The sequence below is a fragment of the Vespa velutina genome, chromosome 2 (genome assembly GCF_912470025.1).
Source record: "Vespa velutina chromosome 2, iVesVel2.1, whole genome shotgun sequence".
Classification (NCBI taxonomy): Eukaryota; Metazoa; Arthropoda; class Insecta; order Hymenoptera; family Vespidae; genus Vespa; species Vespa velutina.
Genome location: NC_062189.1, coordinates 11,211,914 through 11,232,283, shown reverse-complemented (window position 1 = coordinate 11,232,283; position 20,370 = coordinate 11,211,914). Strand labels below are relative to the sequence as shown.

Sequence of the window (20,370 nt, the reverse complement as noted above, 5' to 3'; positions counted from 1 at the left end):
ATCATTTCGCTATGGTTGTAGTAGTGTAAAAAAATCACTGCATATGAATCTAAAACTGTCAATTACGAAGATAATTTTATATCTTTCTATCAAAAAATACCACGATACATTCAATCATACAAAATTGTTGGTAAATGCTAATATAAAATATATTATATAAATATTCGTTCAATATTTAATATTCAAATCTAACACTTTCATTTAGATGGAAATTTGTAATATACATTAAAATAAGAAGAATTTGGAAGAATATTTATATGGATATATTTATAATTGCATAATAGCGCACTTTTTTATACTATAAACATATTGAAGAGTCATCATCTATAAATCAGTTATAATATATGCTTCGTAGTGTTAGAAAGGAAATATCTCATATAGCTAGTACAATTGTTACAACAATCAAACTCGTCAGTGCACTTATAACACAGCTTTTCTCTAATTATATTCATTTCTTATTAAAAACTATAGATGAATAAATAAATATATGTGAAATATATTTTATTAATATATAGAAAAGAAATATATTTTATGAAATCCATAAAATTGTAATATTATGAAAAGTTGTGTGATATATTTTCTCAGAAGCTAGAATATTATATATAAATATATAAAAAATAATAACAAAAAACATATATACATCTATAGTTTTTAATGAAACTGGGACATCATCTCATTCATTATTTTTACGTATGCACATGATTGATTGGCTATAAAAATAAATGGGTAGACACAATTTACTTCATATGTATATTATCATCATTACAAATGCATGTGCGCTTTTCTTCGAGCACATTATCAATTTATCATTTTCACGCACCGTACCTTTTGATATCACTTGATGTTACATTTGTTATGTACATTCGTTTAGCTTAAGGTGATGGGATGTAACATAATCACTGCATGTATTTAAGGAATGTTAATGCATTATTGTAATTATTCATACAACAATTAAAGTATTTTCATCAAATTGTCTTCCCTTTGTTTATTCATTATTTCTACATTCATTTATTTTGTCAATTATATTTCTATGTGTTATAGCAACGGCCAATATTTATTCCATTACATGTTTAAAACATCATACATTTAAGATAAAACGACTTAAGTAAATAACTTTAGGAACATAGAATATTTATTATAACTAAGATAGTATTAATGTTTCCTATTTCAAAGAATAATGTTTCATATTAAATCTAATTAAAAATAATATTACGATTAACTTTCTATATCTGTACAAAATTCGTATATTCTTCGTTGTTTTAAAAACTAAAATTATCTGTCAAATTGTCTCTAAACTATTTAAAAATCTCTCAAATAACGATATTATTAAAAGTTCAAAGAGTATCTAATATGGACAAGAAAAGATATGTGACATCTATAAAATATCATTTTTAGACAAATAATAGTTCTAATTACGAACTATCATTAGCGAAACTTATCCTAATTACAGGAATTGCTGGATGAAGAAGCAATGGCCGATGACGAAAATACAGATCGTGATGATGCCACAATCGATCAGGCACCATCGATACACTCTACTATTGAAAGCAATCCACCATCCTTAGCCGATGTGTCCTTACAAACAGGACAAAGTTTATTATTAGATATTGTAGAAGATAAACCATTACAACTTACAAAACAAACTTCGACAACTCAGATTCCCGTTATAACAGCTACTCAATCATTAATGACACAAACTATGGATACCCCGACTTTTCCAGATCAGCAAATAAAAGAAACAATCAAGGTAGTAAAACTCTCTGAGGGTGATCATGATGTTATCGAAATAGCAACAAAGAACGTAAGGACTGATATAAGTCAAAATTTACTTCGAAGTGAACAAAGTAACGTCGTACCTGATAATATAATAGTTGATATGAAATATCAAGATGGTCAAAAGGAGGAGAATGCTAAAAGCGAATTGAACATTCATCATGCGACTCCTCAATCTTTCGAAACTGTTCTCTTTGAACCAGACGACGTGACTACTGAAGTAGTTGTCGATGCAGATGGTACGAAGAGAATTATCGTTAGAAAGTTAAGGCAGACAGTTGTTTCCAACAGACATACTCAACAACATGCATCGTCGATCACGACAGCTCTTGGTGAGGATGCGTCAATGATGCAAGCATTTTCAGAAGCAACTCTAAGAGATCAGTATGTCACGGTTACTACAACGAAACCTGATGGTACCGTAGAAACATTAACGAAACAAATTCATGGTAGTAAAGTAACAACAGGTATACCAGATGCAGAATATTTCGAAGAGAAATATGAATCAACACCACAGTACACCCACAGAATAACTCAGGGAGCTATCAGAGATATTAGTCCTTTACCTATCGAAGAACAAATATTAGAACATGGTCAATATCAAACGAAGACATCCAGCGTTCACGCTGTAGTACAACAGGTGACTAGAAGAGTTATCAAGAAAACGCGAAGGATTATACGAAAAGTTACCATCATAGATGGTAAGGAAACTACAAGCGAGGAAATAATTGAAGAACCTGAAGAAATAGAAATAGATGAGCAAGATATACCGCATATTAATATCAACGTTATTAAAGATGAAAGTGAACAAACATTTGGATTAGAAAAAAGGGTAAGTGACGAAAAGAAACAAGAACCATCATTGTTCTCAAGCTTCTCAGGAAACATACAAAGTGATACTTCTTATGAACAGCGTTGTCCAGATAGTCCTATGCAAGGTCCGTTCTTTGGTCCATTCGCAAAAGATATGTCAAGCATACGTCGATCAGAGGTAAAGAAAAAGTCTATTAAAAGCACTACCATTGATGATACGAAAGTTGATGCCAAGAAAACACACGACGAATTAAAAGAAGTAGAAAAAGTTGAAGTTAAAGATTCGAGGGACAATACAAATGAACAAAAGCTTGTCACAAAAGAGCAACCTATTACTCTAGTTCAAGAACAAGATATTCTTACTTGCACTGTCACTGATATTCCATCTGAATCTGTCTTTGATATTCATAGCACAGAAGATGTTGTTACAAAGGTAAATAATACAGGACAAACATTTCTAAAGGAACAAGTAGTGTCCTATCTAGAAGATTCTATTATTTTACAGACACCAGATGAGGATATTCCTGCTGCTATACAATCGTCATTATCATCGGAGGATCCAGTAAAGACCGACAACGCATCAGTTACAACTAAAGCTACTTGTAAGTCTGACGATGCACCAGTAAGCTACAAAACACCCGATACTTTGTTAGAAAGCGGCACGGTAGAAGTAGCAAAGCACAATGATGGTAGCAATATTCTAGATGCTGACAAAAAAATTAGTAGATCGAGTATTTGTATGTTAGAGGATCACGATACACAGAAAATCCAAGAAGAGGCATTACCCACAATGAAGAGCAAACTGGAAGATAATAATGTCGAATTACAAAGACAATTATCAGATATTCAATTTGATGTTAAAACTGAAGAGGTTACATCATCAGGAACAATTCAAATAACACAAACTACAGACAATAATATTATGCATAAAGATGTTCCAAAATTACAAGACAAAAAACAGCAAGTAGAAACATTTTTAACAAAAGAAAGAAAAGATATATATAAAGATAACATCTCATTATCGGAACAGAAATCGTTTGTTGGAAAAGTCGAAATATCTTTGTCTATTCAAAAACACGATGAAAAACCGGAGTCCATGGTATACATAAAAACCCAATCAGAACGTTCAAATGAACGACCATATCACACTGTCTTAGAAGACGTTAAGATTAGTCTTCCAGCGGATCAAGAAGCTTCCGAAATAATTCATAACAAAACTGTGCAAACAAGCCCTGTAAATATCGTTCAAAAAGGCACTGTAACAACTCAGACATCAATACCTTTAAGTACTGAAACGAGCCAACAAGAATCGGTGAATGATAAATTAAATTTACAAAATAATCAAAAAGCGGAACTACAACAACCACAACAAGAGGAATTAATACAAGAGGAACTACAACAACTACAACAAGAGAAATTAATACAAGAGGAACTACAACAAATACAACAAGAGGAACTACAACAATTACAACAAGAGGAACTACAACAAAAAGAACTACAACAATTACAACAAGAGGAACTACAACAAAAAGAACTACAACAATTACAACAAGAGGAACTACAACAACTACAACAAGATGCAGGAACTGTTAGTCCAATTTCCACAACTATTGCTGAGTCAGTAGAGATCAGTGTGCTATTATCCGAATCTCCAGAACATATCAGCGAACAACCTCAAACAGATATAGTAGAAATTACCGATTCATTAGGACTAAGCTCACATACTAGAAACGATAGTTTTGGATATGATCATGGATATGAACCAGATGACAGAACAACAGTTGAAGAACCTTCTTCTACTCAAGGTGATGATGATATAGGGAGAAAGAAGAAAAAGAAAAAAAGAAAGAAACAAAAAATTCGTGAAATAATAGAAGATTCTTCTGGAGTACCTAAAAGTTCTTCGGATGAAGCAGATTCAGCAAGTAAGGCAACAATATCAGATAAAAAAGACAATATCGTAGAAACGGAAGAAATTGAAATTGTCGAAATAAAGCCTGTCATTGAAGAACCAGAGATCAATGTAAACAAAGTTCCTATCGACACACAAAGTGTTGTCATAGAAACCTGTAATGTATCAATTTCTCCGGATCAAAATAAGGAATTAGTTTCTATAAGATCAGTAGCTGACACTGTAGAGCAAGAAATAAGAACATTTAAAGTAAAAGAAACAGATAGTCATATGCAAATTTCGCCACAAGTTATATTTGAAAGTGCTATGCAAACGGTTCAGAAAGAAATACCTGAAATAAAAGAATCCAGTATACAAACGATAACACCTACGAGAACACTAACGATAGAAAATGCGATTCAGACCAGTCCTATCGAAAATGTTCCATTATCACCTATTGTGCTCGAAACTAAAGATTCACATGTACAAACAGTCATTGAAATGGATTCAACAGAAATACAAACTTCACCGATAGAATGCGTTCCTTCGATAGATACAGAAACTCAAACATTACCGAAAGTGTCAATTGACGTTGAACAACAAACCTCAGCTCCTGCAGCTATAAAACAAACATCTCCTTATGTGTCAGAGACAGTTGAAGTAAACATACAAACAAGTAAACCACCTAGTCCTGAGAAACCAGAAATGTTAGATTTCAATATTCAAGCTGAACTATTGGAGAAAGCAATATTTGAAACTGCAGAAACACAAACAATATCAAATGAACCTGTACAACAAATGGGAACTCAAGAAACAGAGACGCAAACAAAATCTTTGAATTCCATGGTTTCTAGTGAACTTCATTCATTAGAAACGACGGAAACTCAGACAACTCCTGAAGAAAGTCTAAAAAAGATCGAAACAGAAGAAAGGGAAATACAAGTAAAATCGTTCCAACTATTTCCATTTGATAGCATAGAGACACAAACGACGCCAGCACAGAGTCCTCGTAAAGTAGAGATTATGGAAAAAGAAGTACAAGTACAATTAATAAATAATATTCCTCCTAAAACAATGGAAACACAAACGACGCCTAAGGAAAGTCCACGAAAAATAGAAATCTTGGAAAGAGAAATTCAGGCAAAATCACCGCCACCAATTACTAATATTATGATTCAAACAAATCCGGTGATTAGTCTACAACCACAAGAAAGTTACGATCTTGAAACACAAATTATTCAGAAATCAATGAAATATGGTACGGAAGAAAAAATACAAACTAGCTCACCTATACTCGTAGAAACCATTAGTGGTTCTGTACAAGTGGAATCTAAAGAATTGATGCCTCTTTTTGATAAAACTTCACAAATATCTTCCGAAAGCTGTGAGAAAAGTTTACAAGTCTCACTTAAATTACAAGAAGAATGTGATGAGTCAACGTCAGTACATAATATCACTGAAGATCAACTTCTAAAAACAATAACATCGGTTATACCATCCGATGATATAAAACCGCAATTAAGTTCAACTCAGTCAACAGTTGTAGAAGCTACAGAAGCATTATTAAAATCAGAAATCAGCGATGTTTTGGTGCAGTCAGAAAAGAGTTCAACACCAGATACTTCATTCGAAGTACACATCAAAACAACGATAGAATTACCTAATAGCGAAATATGTAGCGAAGCTATAATGAATTCAGAATCATCGACAGATATCTCGCAAGATGTCTCACTCACTCCGAATACAAATGATAATAATAATGATAATAATGAAGCTAAATTAGAAAAAAGGCAAAGAAGAAAGAGAAAACATAAGACTATGGAAATTCAATTATTAACTAAAGAAACGAATAATTTAGACTCTATATTTGGACAACCAGCACAATCACAAAATTCATCTTTGAAATTATCTTATTCTGATATAACTAAGAAAAATTCAAATAAGCAACCATTCATAGTAAATGTTGATGAACCAATGACTGTTCAAAGTTTTGAAGAAAATGATAACCATGCATCTTCTGCTGCTTTAGATATTGACGATGGACTTAAGAAAGAAGTTCAAGAAATGAATTTACAAGACGAAACAATACCGATGTCTTTGGATACGAGTATTATGTCTATCTCACAATCATCGGTTTTTGTTGATTTATCCAACCCGTCAAAATCAGATAAACCATTCGAAACTTCGTTAACAAATGAAGGTCAACGATTCGAAACTCTGTTCGTATCTATTCCCAGTGAACCAATGGATACAACTATATCACCAGATGAGTCACCATCATCAAATCAAATTGAAAAGCCAGTAAAAACACAAGTGAAGACTTACGCGGAAGCTATTTCACAATTATTAAAACCTTCGTCGACGCCTGGTATAGTCGAATACGAAAAAGAATATGATACATTGGGATGGGAAAATCGATTACTTGTTCCTCACTCAACAAATTCGCATAAAACAACTAATCATGTTGAGTTTTCATTAAGAGAAGCAATGGAAGGAAGAATTCCTCAACACCAGCCTACCCAAAAGATCGAAACTACACGAATAATTTCGGATAGAGTGAAGAATCTTCATAATGCAGCAGAAACGGATCATTTGGGCAATGTTTTGCACATTGCTCGTCTAAGCGAAATTATGATAGATAAATCGGTAGAAGAACGTTCGTTAGATGTACGGAAGGAATTAACACAACTCAGAAACGCTGTAGAAGAAAACGATATAGTAATCGTCGAGGAAACTCTTCTCACGGTTATTGAAACTATATCTACATGGTTAGAAACGATCGAATATAGAATTTTCCTAAATAGAGAGTGTCCAAGTGAACTGTCTCACAACGATGCGAAAACTTTTATCGAGCTGAAAGAAGAAGTAGATCATGTAGAAGAGAACATCCGAGAACTCAATGACATTTGGAAACACGTTGAAGGCAATTATCCTATCGAAGAACGTGTCTTATTGAGAGAATGCTTTGACGCGCTCGAACAACACATGAAAGCCGTCGAACACGTGACAAATACCAGCGAGAAATGTACTAGTAATCATCTTGCCAAATGGGATGAATTATTGAATGGTGTAAATAATATGTACAGGTGAGTTGTTACTTTTACTTTGAAAAATACTTTTACATGTTTATTTAAACTAATTCAATTTTATTTCATTAAACAGGTTAGTAGAAGAACAACGTAAGCAATTGGATAATATAATCGAATATGAAGCTTCGACAAGATGGAAACTTCAAGAACTTGATAAAATGGAGAACATGAATCGTTGTCACATGTGGAAGACTAGGAAACTTCTTGCTACTTCGCACGAATTACTCCGAGATTATCCTGGGAAGATTATTCCAGAGGAGACTTACTTAGCTCACGAAATTACTAAAATCATCGAGAACAGTATAAGCATAGAAAGAGATCGACTTCTTCAATTGCTCGCTTTAGCCGAAGAATACGAACAAACATTACAGGAATTTTCACAAATTATTGAAATTGCTGAGAATTTGCTACAGAGCCCAATATCTGTGATGAATTTGGAACATCTTCAAGAAGAAATGCAAAAACATAGGAAATTCTTTGTTAATTTGAATCATTGCCGTGCAATTTTAGAATCATTGGAAGGCAATCTGGATCCAGAAACTAGAGCCAAACATTCTAATTTGCACGTAGAATTACATAGTCGTGCATCTTCGTTGCTTGATCAAGCTGCCTCTCGAGCACAACAAATGGCATTGGCAGCTACACGTTGGATTCTTTTAGAGCAAGGTGTAAAAGAGGAAAAAGGGTGGCTTCAGGTAGCTCATCAACGTGTTCCTGATCTCCAGACGGTCACATCTTCCGACTATGATCAATATATTTCTCTGTATCAGGTAAATAACAATTTTGTTTAAATTCATTGATTTGTTAAGTGCAATTAGTTTCTTCCATTGAACTCGCATATCTAAATTAGTTCATATTTAATCATGTTTCACTTCTACAGTCTTTATCTTCTGACGTTGCCACACATCACGCCCGTATCATTCAACTATTGGACGTTGCAAATCGTCTAGAAGAATTGGTGACTATTGAAAATTCTGAAGATCGTTATAACGGAGTCTTAGATGTGATCGTTAAACTTCAGGATAGTATAGAATCCTCTTTAAGACGATTGTTATCATTCCGAGAAAATTGGAGTACTCAACAAACATTAATCAACCGTATTGAGAATTGGATAATAACAGCTGAAAAAGAACTAGTTCCTTTGAGTGATACATCAAGTGGAAACATGCGTCGTTTTTGGGTAAACTTTCACTCATTCTTAACAGATTTTAAAAAGAAAGATATAGACTCTGTACAATATCATTTTTTAATATTCTTTATAGGAATTGAAAGCTCAATATGAAATACACAACAACATGCGCAACGAAGCAGATAAGTGCTTTGATCAAGCCTTAAAGATCATTCCACTTTCGGACGAGATGTTTCAAAGACAATTTCACGGTGAATTACAATATCGATGGAAAGACGTGACGGAGAAAATCAATGAGATTCAATCGGAGATTACGCGTAACATTTCCTCCGAAGATATCTCCTCAAAGGACAGATTGAAAATATTGGAAAGAGAATTAAACGAGTTGAGAATGTGTCTCGATGATTTACACGGAGTATTGAAGACAGAGGAAGAGCTTGATCTTTACATAGAAAGACTCACCGTTTTGTTCGACAGAGTTTCATTGATTCAAGATAAACTAAGTCGCTTGGGTCTCTTATCAGCGGCAGAAAGTGAAACCGTTGGAATTCTCTTATCATCAGCTCATCGTATAGAAAGTCAGATAAGTGAGGAACTGGATTCAGCTCAATTACTTCGAGAAAAACTTCAAGCATTAAAACGTGGCCTTGGACACGTTAGGAAAGCTCATCAGAGGCATTTCTTGACTTTGGATCAATGCGAAAAAAGCGAAAAGCAAGGAAGCAACGTTGTCTCAGCTGCTATAGATCGTTGCGAGTCGGTTTCGGACGAGCTAATAGTTCTTTGGCACGATCTTATGGGTCTTCGGCATTTGTTACATAAGTTGCCATCCGGTATGAGAGTCAGTGTGTCACCTGTAAGCATCGAACGCGATATCTCCGCTCTTCAGGATGCCCACACTGAATTAGAATGTAGATGTTCACGTTTACTATCCACACTACGAAATAGACTCGCATTGTGGAATCATTTTGAAAAACACTTGGAAATGGTACAGCAATCCGTTCAAGAAGCTGATTATATGATGGAGCTCTTAACCGTTCAAGGTTCGGTGGATTACGATAGATTACTTAAGGCTACCGAGCGACTCGAGGTAAGTAATGGTTGGATTAAATTAGACATGAAGTAATAGTATTGGAAATTGATTTAGTAAAAAAGATATTAACTTCTAATAATAATATCTGTTACGATTTGTACCATTATTAGTTCATATCGCATATCAAAAATCACTTCCTATAGTTATCAGTTTTCTACTACATATATAACTTCAAGTCCGCCAATCTTCTTGTCTCATGAAAATTCATATTCGTAATACGCATGCGCAATGCCGCGTTTGGATCTAAAAGTCGCGTTATCGCAAAGAGTCTATCAGTAGCGCGGGAACCGTCAACGTGCGCGTTACGTGTTAAGAACGGTCGATGAATTTCCTCAATGTTTTATTTACGAACGAGTTATTTCTGATCGCAGTGTGTTAGAGATATATCGTTCAAACAACGATGGCAAGATTAGCGTCCTATGCAAGAAAATGTAGACATCACCGGCTCCAGAAATTCTTAGATAGAGACGAAGCACAATAAATAGCTTCAAGGTAAGCGATGCTAAGAACGGCCGAGGCGAGAATGTTTCCTTCGTGAATAGCGTAAAACGCTCGCTATCATTTCCGCTTTTCAACGTTAAAAGCATTGAACTTAGAAAACTTTTGCAAAATATATGTCTTATAAGCATTCATTAGAAATTACAACAATAGAAGTTGTAACATAAAACTTGACTACGATGAAAAATATTTATCCAATCGGTCTATATATCTTGTGGATATAATTCGATTTTCGTGTAGTTATCGTTACCAAAATACAATTTATGCGAACGTAAGAAAATTTAACACGATTTGAAGCTAATTTGAAAGAAATATATAAATCTAAATACATATAACGTCGGATCGAAACATTGAAAGCGACAATAGAGATATAAACGTATATTATACACCCATATTTTCTTGTCATTGATAAGAACAAGTGTGCCTTTCAAACGACATAGACGAACGTCTCATTATCTTATACGCGACTTGTCGTTACTCCGATCTTTGCATGTAATAAGTATTCCGAGTTATGACTGACGACGAATATATGTATAAAACGACTTCTCATATTTTTATTCTTGGAACTGTTAAAAAATTCGTAAGTATCACGTATACAACTCGATAACCCACGGAGGTCAAGACAATATTTATAAGCCAATACCACCGGATACGCGTTAGCACTCGTCCAGAATAAATGTCGTCTTCTTTTCGTTCATTCTCTTTCCGTTCGATCTCTGACGAAAGGATTGCGGAACGTGTGTTTTAAATATACAGATTAGGAGAAGGAAATATAAACATATATCGTTCGAAGTTAGCCTAACCTTCGAGTTTACAGACGATCTCTTGTATCTCAAAAGATCTTTTATTTATTTATTTTTCTTTTTTTTCTATTTCTTTGAAACTTAACTGTGATTTCATCGGGAAAAAGCACAGCTGCTCTTTAGAACTTGAGTCTTCTTATCGTCGCTCGGGTCTGTGTTAAAGAATCTCATTAATATCACTGTCTGAAGGCGTCGAGTTATTTCTATGAATGCACACATGCATAAACCAAGAATTTTGCAACGACTCATTACCGGAAAGACTTAAAACATGTTTGCATGTAATTAACGATACCGTTCGAATGCATACGCGTCTGTTAATTCTTTCATGAAACTTTAGGCCACGTGCTTAATCGACTAAGAAAATAGCCTTTTAGGAAAAAATTACTCGTAATTCTTTCATATACCGAACAGATATAATTCAATAAAAATAATTATGGTCGATGGTGTAAAGTCTTGACTTCAATCGATGTATTTACACATATATATGTACACGCATATGTATATGTAATGCTATAGCATGTGTAGTATACGAAACACATATTTGTATCAACTCGATAATATATTGGGGTCAGATTAGTATATCTCTTTCGCGTAGGTCGTACTGTTTAAAGCATAATTGCAAAGTAACAGATGCTGATAAATATCTCCGAGCAAAAGTGTTCCCAACTTGAACTTCGGTATTGACGAGTATATTGATCAAAAATTGCAAAGTAAGTGTATAAATGAATTATTTGAACAATTTCACGACTCCAATGTATATCTAATCGTTATTACCTTGCACTCGTTACAATTTCATATGCACACATATATTGCCGTATCGTTCCAAAGTCTTGAACGGCGGATAAAACTTGGCGCGAGACGCTTCCGCACAAGGCTTCGGAAAACTCTGAGCCCGGTTAATGAACTCACCATCTCACAACACAGAATTAGTTCAACCATGCCCTGACCGAATTCAATTCGCAAGCCTCGAAACGTGCTCGTCTCGTGCGGCAAAATTATTTTTAGCTTCCTTCATTTGAGGAAAATCTTTTTATGCGTGTTATTTAAATAATCCGCTGAACACTTTATCTTCGTCGATTTCTTTCCAATAATAAAATCAGAGGAAATAAATAATTAACGAAACGACTCATGTATAAAAGTTCATAATATTGAGTGTTGCGTTAAATAATCGTATCGTGACAGTGTGAAAGCCAAAGATAAAAGAACGAGAATTCATTTCAGGGATTAAACGGTGATTTCGGTGCACGCGAGGTGCTTATTAGCGAGCTTCATGCCGCTGCCGAACCTCTGCGGGAGAGTTGCGCTGCAGAGGTCCGTGAGAGGGTCGAAGCAGCGGTAAATGAAGCTGTACGAGCTTGGGAGGACACGAAAGCCGAATTGAATGCCCTTTGTACAAAATATCAACACGCTTGCAACTTATGGCAACAATATAGAGATTCGAGCGCAGTAGTAAAAGCCTGGATGGACACTCAAATGGGTAGTGTAGCTAATTTACCTCCGGAGGAGGCTATCAAGCAAGTCAAGGTGAGTGTATGACATAAATAACATGAGAATATGCATTAATTAATCTAAATATACAACTTTCTTTAATGGATTTATAAAGAAGAAAATTAACTAAAGTAAATTTAAATATATTCATTTATATTCATTTTATATATTCACTGAATAAATTTCATAAATTTCACTAAAAAAAATAATCGATAAAATCAGTTATCGTGATAAAAATTAACGTAAAAGATAAAAAGTATATAATAATTAAGACAAAAGATAACAGTTGTATCGGTTATTCAACAAAAGTAGAATTAACATAAGAACAATCGTAAGATGACGTTCCAAATGCTTATGTGCGTCTAAGGGTTCATATCTCTCGAGTTGAGAGCGGATGCGCCACCGATCGGCTGCTTCTACCCCCACCCTCGCACACTGACGAGTTACGCACGAGCACGAGCATCCTATGAGGGGTGGTCGTAGAGATAGAGAGAAAAAGAGAGAGAATACAGGCTAAGAGAGCCCCCGCTGACTGGTCTCATCGATCCCTTTGGACGACGCGACGACGATGACGTCGACGGTAGTCTGGACCAGAACGTCGTGCTGATCTCTTCTCTTTATCTCTCTCTCTCTTAGCTAACCACATCTGCTTCTTGTCTCGTCATACTTCGTGGTATAATTTCCTTATCTCGGTTTTCTTTCCGAATTCCGCTTACTTTCATCATGTACAAATTTAATTCTCGAAATGAAAAGAAAAAAAAAAGTTAAAAAAATCGATCAATTATATTTTCTCTCTCTCTCTCTCTCTCTCTCTCTCTCTCTCTCTCTCTCTCTCTCTCCCCCTCTTTCTCTTTTATCACGTGCGTTTACAAATCGGTAGTACACGCAACCACGTGTATAACACATAGTGAATCAATATACGTTTATCATGAATGTGAGCACATCTTTCATTTCTTTGACTCTTTGACTCTTTGACTCTTTTAGACCTAACGCTCGCATTTTGTGTGACGTGTGCCCGTCCTCTTGCTCTCTGTATATAATTGTATTAGTGCGCGTAATGTGTGCTCACACTCGCTGACGTGCGTGAGTATTTTCATTGTGTCGACATCGTCACGATCATCGTTCAAAAGGTGGAAGAAGACATAAGCTTATGCTCGGTGATCCAAATTCAGAGACATGTGTACGCCAGAGGAGGCGAAGGTACGATCGAACGCGATGTTAGCCAATTTTTTCGGTCTTCCATTTCCAAAATATTTCTAAAATAATACTCTAAATTCGTCTCTCTCGATCATTTATTTTTATTTTTATTTCCATTTTACTCTAGATCGACCTAAAAGATAACAGCTCAGTATAACTTTGAATTATTTACTTTGACGAGGAACTTTAACCGATGATGTCATCGAAGCGAATATCATCATTTCAAGTTTATCGCGAAAATATTTCAAACTAAATAATAAATCGATTCAACGGGATTAGAAATCAAGGGAAATATTGTTGCACTTCATTTTTTCTTCAATAAATAACGTAATACATATCTAATCACAAAAAAACAATAAAGAAAATATATTCTCCCTACCTGCCATATGTCGTCCATCGTAAACATCGTATACATTTACGACAGCTGCTCATTTATGAATTACTTTTACGTTCGTATATCTTATCAGAAATTTATAATATACTATCGGACGTCTGCCTTTACGAAACACATTTTAAAATCGACCGTGAATTTACAACGTGAAAAGAAAACATCTGAAAAGTATCTACTTCGAATTAAATAACATGTTATCTAATTGAGATAAGAAATGAAACGAATGCTATTTTTGAAATATTTTGAAATATTTTTGATATATATACGAATGCTATTGGAAAAATACGTTATCTCAATGGAATTACACAATGCCAAAACCATGCCAATCATCTGCATACATATTGTTATGTCGTTAAAGTCTAATAACAGTTAGTCATCTTTAATCTCTTATTTATTATCTTAACCATTCCTTCTTGAATTATTCTTTTTTTCACTAAATCTTTTATCGTATTAACGTATAGTTTCAAAACAATCTGTAGAATTAGAAACGGAACGCGATGAGATCACTGTGTATTTAGACAAAAACGCCCGAAGACCGTGCATCATATGATTCCGATGCATATGGTCAAATGTCTCCAGTTTCGCTTATCGCTATGCCACTCTCCTTTGCAATAGTTTTTTGGCTTTGTTAACGAATAACTCAGTTTGCAATAAACTTTTATGAGGAAACATTGAATTATAACGCCCTTATAAATAAAATAAACGCTCAATCTCCCTACATGATCTTTTATAATTTTATTTTTCGTTTCCTTAAAACTATTAAAAACCTCCACGTTGCGATGGGTCTAATTTATAAATTCTAACAATGTATATTAATTTATGTATACCCACCGAGCACTATGTACATTAAATTAGAATGAAATTACATTCCCGATTCGAAATTTTAAATATTTTCTTAATTTTTATTTAAATTTATAACGTGATAAATAAACTATTAAGTAACAGTACAAATATTTGTTAAATATTTATTAAATATTTGCATTTCAACAAAAAATAGTAACTCCATCGTGAAACTAGATAATCGATTCATAATTAACATCAAATGTGTTGAAACATCTTATTCTTGAATGAAATCATGTCTAATGTATATACATTAAAGAAACTCGAGCTTTTTCTAATACTGACAGAGAATATAGACACATTAGAATTAGAACTAAACATTCCCTCTACTAAATACATCAGTAACTAACAAGATTTCGTCGTGTTGTCAGAAAAATATTTTGGATGAGTGTGTACTTTGTCTTTTTGTTTGTTATGATTCTATCTGTCTAGCTAAATAAGGTATACACATAAGGTACAGCGCACAAAAAAATTATAAACAAATACAGAAATGTAACAATTCATACGACACATCGAGTTTACATCGGCGAGACATAAACCTCTTACATCATCGTAAATACTTATATATTTCAATCTGATACAGGTTTGCGAAGAAACCCTGGCAGAACACAAGGAAAGGCTGGCGGAATTACGCGGTTTGGTAGCCCAGATCGCATCAGACGTCGGTTTAGACGCTGGCGGTCCGTTACACTGCGAGGTCGAAGCACTTGGTCGTCGACTCGAGGATGTCCGTGAAACTTTGTCAACCCTCGCCGACACTGCCGACGTACGTGTCCTTAACCAAGAACTTACGCATGTAGATCTTTGTCAGACGAAGAATTTCCTCGATACAGTACAACAGGTACGATTTTTTCTTAACATATCATATTTGTAATATTATAATCTACAAATCAAAAAAGCATCGTTTTATATAAAATGAGCTCTTGAAATATTTGGTTATTTATAATAATAAAACAAGACGTGGTTATTAATTTTATCCACGATATACATATCTCTACCATTTTTTTATTCGTACAAAATAGGAGCAGACATTCCTGTAACGCTTTTTTCTGCTCGCAAAGCGAACACTATTGGTGCTAGGTACAACCTCGATCATCCCTTCACATGAGCATTTACATTTTAATCGTCGTAGTTTCAAAACAATTTGTTATGTCAAGGCCGAAAGGCTTAACCTGCTATTGCAATTACATCAGTCACGAAATCTGCAACAGCTGAATGGCCGCAACGGTGCACTTAGCGAAACTTTCTTAGCGGAGACTAGGACCGATGGAAGCACGTTTTTGATAGAATACCGAAGCTTAACAGCTGAAGTCTTAAAAACGCTTGTAAAATTCTTTTCTCGAGTATGACGCATTCTAAAAGACAATCAAATTATTCATTTTCAATATATCTGTTTTACATTCTTGTTGATAACGAAAAGTCATAAAAAATGGCAAAGTCGAAGTTCGAAGCAATAAGAATAATCAATAAGTCGATTGTTAAATACGTTTGCTTGTTGGCATTATTTAGAATGATTAATTATGAGAAATTAATTTCATTTCAGAGTTTGACGACAGTCGGCCAAGAAGAATCCAATGAGCACTTAAAGCTACTCCGTAATCATCTGCTTGCGCTAACAAGAACGGAGCCACAGCTCCAATCTATCAAAGATAGGACTGTAACAATGTCAACTCAAGAACCATCAGTCGTCGAAATCCTTCAGCAATGGCAACGAGTATTCAAAGAAACCTTCCAACATTATCACCGTCTTTCTATCCGTTTGTTCAAGTCACAAGACGTAATCGCGGTTCTGAAGTTGTGGCAAGAACATTTAACTTATGTGCAAGAGTTCTTATCTAACCGCGTACCCGGTGATTACAATGGTTTGTCGGAGCATAGAAATCTTTGCGAGGTTTATAGAAACCTTCTTACCGACCAACAAAATCACCTGTTAACTGTTCATGGAAAAGAAGGTAAAGATCTCAACGTTACCGAACAGTTCAATGCTCTAACAAATCTTCACAATGAAACATTAGCAAAAATCATGGAAAGACACACCGCTGTACACGATCGACTCTTAGCATGGGACAATTACAGACGTGATCAAAATGATCTCTTCGCCTGGTTAAAAGACATTGAGAGAGAACGCAGTCGATTGCAATTACGCTTCATACACGTTCATAGATTGGATAAGATTCTCCAAAGAATTCAAGCTCTGCTCGAAAAAGTTCCATCGGGTGAAGCCCAAATAGAGTCGCTTCAAAAACAACAAATTCCTTTGCTTGTTGATTGCGACGAGACTTTGGCCGTTTCAGTGCGCATGGAACATGCAGCAAACGTTGAACGTATCGCCAATTTACGTGCCGGTTTAGAGACTTGGAGAGATTTCGTTGAGAGAGTACGAAAACTTCATGAACAGCATATGGCACAGACCGACAGGATCACGAACACACTACAAGATATCGGTCAAATACTTAATTCTGTCCTTCACTCGATACCTGGTAAATTGTCACAAACCAAAGAAAATTTGCTTTTCCTTCAAGAATTGAAAACTCGTCTAGTCGATACTAGTAACGAATTGGAATCTTTAAACGTACTTACTAAAAAGCTACGAGAATGTCTTAGTCCTTCTGACATGAAATCATTGAATCAACACGTTGCACTTTTGTGGCAACAACAAGGAGACCTTGATCATCAGTTAGCTTTAGTCGAATACAAGCTTGGCGAACGTTGTGGTCTACACAATCGTTGGATCGACAGACAAAGCAGATTGTTGACCTGGATTGAAGATGCGGAAATCAGAGTGAAAAATTGGGATATGATCCCTCTTGGTGAACCCGAAAAAGTACTAAAACGATTCGAGTATGAATTACAGGCAGAAATAGCTTTAAAACAGCGCGAATTCGAGTGGGTGCAAAAAACTGGTCAAGAATTAATCGATGCGACCGATGATACTGAGAAAGCTAAAGTGCAAAATGGATTGGACGAAGTGAACGAAAAATGGTGTAGATTGCTTACGAGTGGAAAAGTTCGAGCGAATAAATTACACGATCTAATACAATCAATAAGCACTCTCGAAAAAAAATTAATAGAGCAAAGAAGTTGGATGACCGGTATCGAAACGCAACTTTCTGAAAATTTCATCATCGAAACTGTGAGCCAAAGCTGTATTGATAAGAAATTAGAGGACCATGAATACATTCAAAAAGCAATTCAAACGGAAGGTGCCAAAATCGGAGAAGTATTGAATCTTTGTGAAATATTACTACACGATTCCGACATATGGAAAACATCTCTGAATACCGACACGATAAAGAACGGTATGGAAGGTCTTCAACGTCGATGGAAAACCACATGTGTTAGATCGGCTGAACGTAAGCAAGAAATCATTTTGGCCTGGAAGTTACTTCGTGAGATGAATAATATTAGAACAGAACACGAAGGCTGGATCACTCAAACGGAAAGTGCACTTACGAATTTTGAGAAAGAAATGAATGAAATTACTAAAAAGGATACGAAGGAAATGCTTGAAAGATTGAAAGTGATAATGAAAGATATTGAAGCACATGAACCAGCTTTGAAGATTCTTGAACAAAATTTTGGACGACTTGCAAAAGCCAGATTGGAACCTGAAAATTTAAAAGCGCTTACAGCTGAAAGTCGTAAAACTATAGACCGATGGCTTCAATTTAGTAGTAGAACAAATTCCATAATCGCAGCGATAGAACGCGAACAAATAGATTACCATGAATTTAGTTTAGCTCATGGTGCCGCATTAGTTAGTCTGACACAAATTGATATTCGATTGACTCAACTGCAACACTTGCTTACTCCTGAACAACGAACATCACCACGTGGTAGGCTGCAACGGTTATCTGAAATCGAAAAAGAATTGAACGCCCAAAACGTTCTACTGCAAAAAGCTGATAAATTAGCACTCGAAATAATGCAGGAGAGTCATCCGGACGATGTGACTAGTATACAAGAACTCGTGGACGAATATCAGTCTTTATGGAAAGAAATTAAAACGCGAGTTACTACTTTAAGAACCGAATTAGAATCTCAGGAAAAATCTGAAGTAGACGAAGCTATTCAAGTTGAAACTTTGAAATTTGAACAAGACACAGCTGTTCAAGTGAACACTTTGCCAAGATTAATTAGAATGACATCTTGCGACGCGTATATGTTGGAATTGAAAACAGCTCTCACAGAATGCCATCATTCTTTGGACGCATTAGAAACAACTATCGCACCAGAACCTGTATCTGGACCAAGCCTGAATACAACAACTAAAACTATTGTAAGTCTTCGTTTTCCAATCTACATATTTTTAATTTTTGTTAAAACTTTTTCATTTCTTATAATTACATATGTATAACTTTCATTTTTAATCAATAGGCAAAATTGATTGGATGTTGTCAATCATCTATAGAATTAGTGCGTCATCTCCATACTTTACTCATGGAAGATACAAAATTCAATGTAGAAACAACAATAAGTGAGGAAGTGCAAACTGTGATATCTCGATACGAAGCTCTTCTTTTACTCGCTAGAACACGTGAACAACAAATAAGGGAACTCAGGTACATTTTTACAATGAATTAAACTTATCTCTTATAATTGTACAAAATTAAATCCTTTCTAAAACTGCTTATATTAACATCATATATCATGAATAACTCCACATATCTCAAGATTCATTAACATGACATTTTGCTATTAATAGGTCTCCCATTACAGACGCTTATTCATTTCCATGTAATCAGTGAGTGTAATTTCTTACTACGATATTAATGTGTTAAAAAGACGTCAAAGATTATAACCTAAAGAAAAATATTCGATTGTTTATTATATTTTTAGCGATAGTGATAGGCTAACGTGTCCTCTTTGCTCTCGACGTAACTGGACTCAGTTGGATAATGATCTCTGGCGTCTAGAAAAATGGTTAGAATTTGCTGAAGGTACTCAAAGTGAACAAAACTCGCCACCAAGTAATATCGAGGACCTGGAATATGTTATTCAAGAACATAGAGAATTTCTTCAGCACCTTGACAGTCACAAAAGCATTGTCGTTAGTTTGAACATTGTAGGTGTTCATTTAGCTGAACATACAGAAGACACTAGCCGCGCAATAGAATTACGTGATCGATTAACTGATGCAAATACAAGATGGGACAAAGTATGTCTGTCAGCTGAAAAATGGCAAGAACAATTGCGGCGTGCACTTATTTCGAATCATCAATTCCATCGTATCATCGAAGAGTTGTTCAGTTGGCTCGAAAAGACAGAAATTGTAATTAGGACAAGTGAACCAATCGATCTCTCCGAAGCTACCGATATTCTGGAAACAAAATATAACAAATTCAGGTATGTTAATTTCTTATAA

The 20,370-nt window shown here is 35.0% G+C and overlaps 1 protein-coding gene across 2 annotated transcripts in view; it reads left to right on the top strand.

Annotated features, from left to right (window-relative positions):
• Positions 1-20,370, top strand: part of LOC124947027 (muscle-specific protein 300 kDa-like) — a 30,120-nt gene that overhangs the window by 7,488 nt on the left and 2,262 nt on the right. For both annotated transcript variants that reach the window (XM_047488603.1, XM_047488602.1), the window contains exons 5-14: positions 1,451-7,563; positions 7,640-8,336; positions 8,447-8,746; positions 8,829-9,785; positions 12,311-12,613; positions 15,589-15,846; positions 16,549-19,284; positions 19,383-19,567; positions 19,711-19,749; positions 19,845-20,351. In XM_047488603.1, coding sequence (XP_047344559.1) covers positions 1,451-7,563; positions 7,640-8,336; positions 8,447-8,746; positions 8,829-9,785; positions 12,311-12,613; positions 15,589-15,846; positions 16,549-19,284; positions 19,383-19,567; positions 19,711-19,749; positions 19,845-20,351 — 12,095 coding nt within the window. The remainder of the gene's footprint in view (positions 1-1,450; positions 7,564-7,639; positions 8,337-8,446; positions 8,747-8,828; positions 9,786-12,310; positions 12,614-15,588; positions 15,847-16,548; positions 19,285-19,382; positions 19,568-19,710; positions 19,750-19,844; positions 20,352-20,370) is intronic.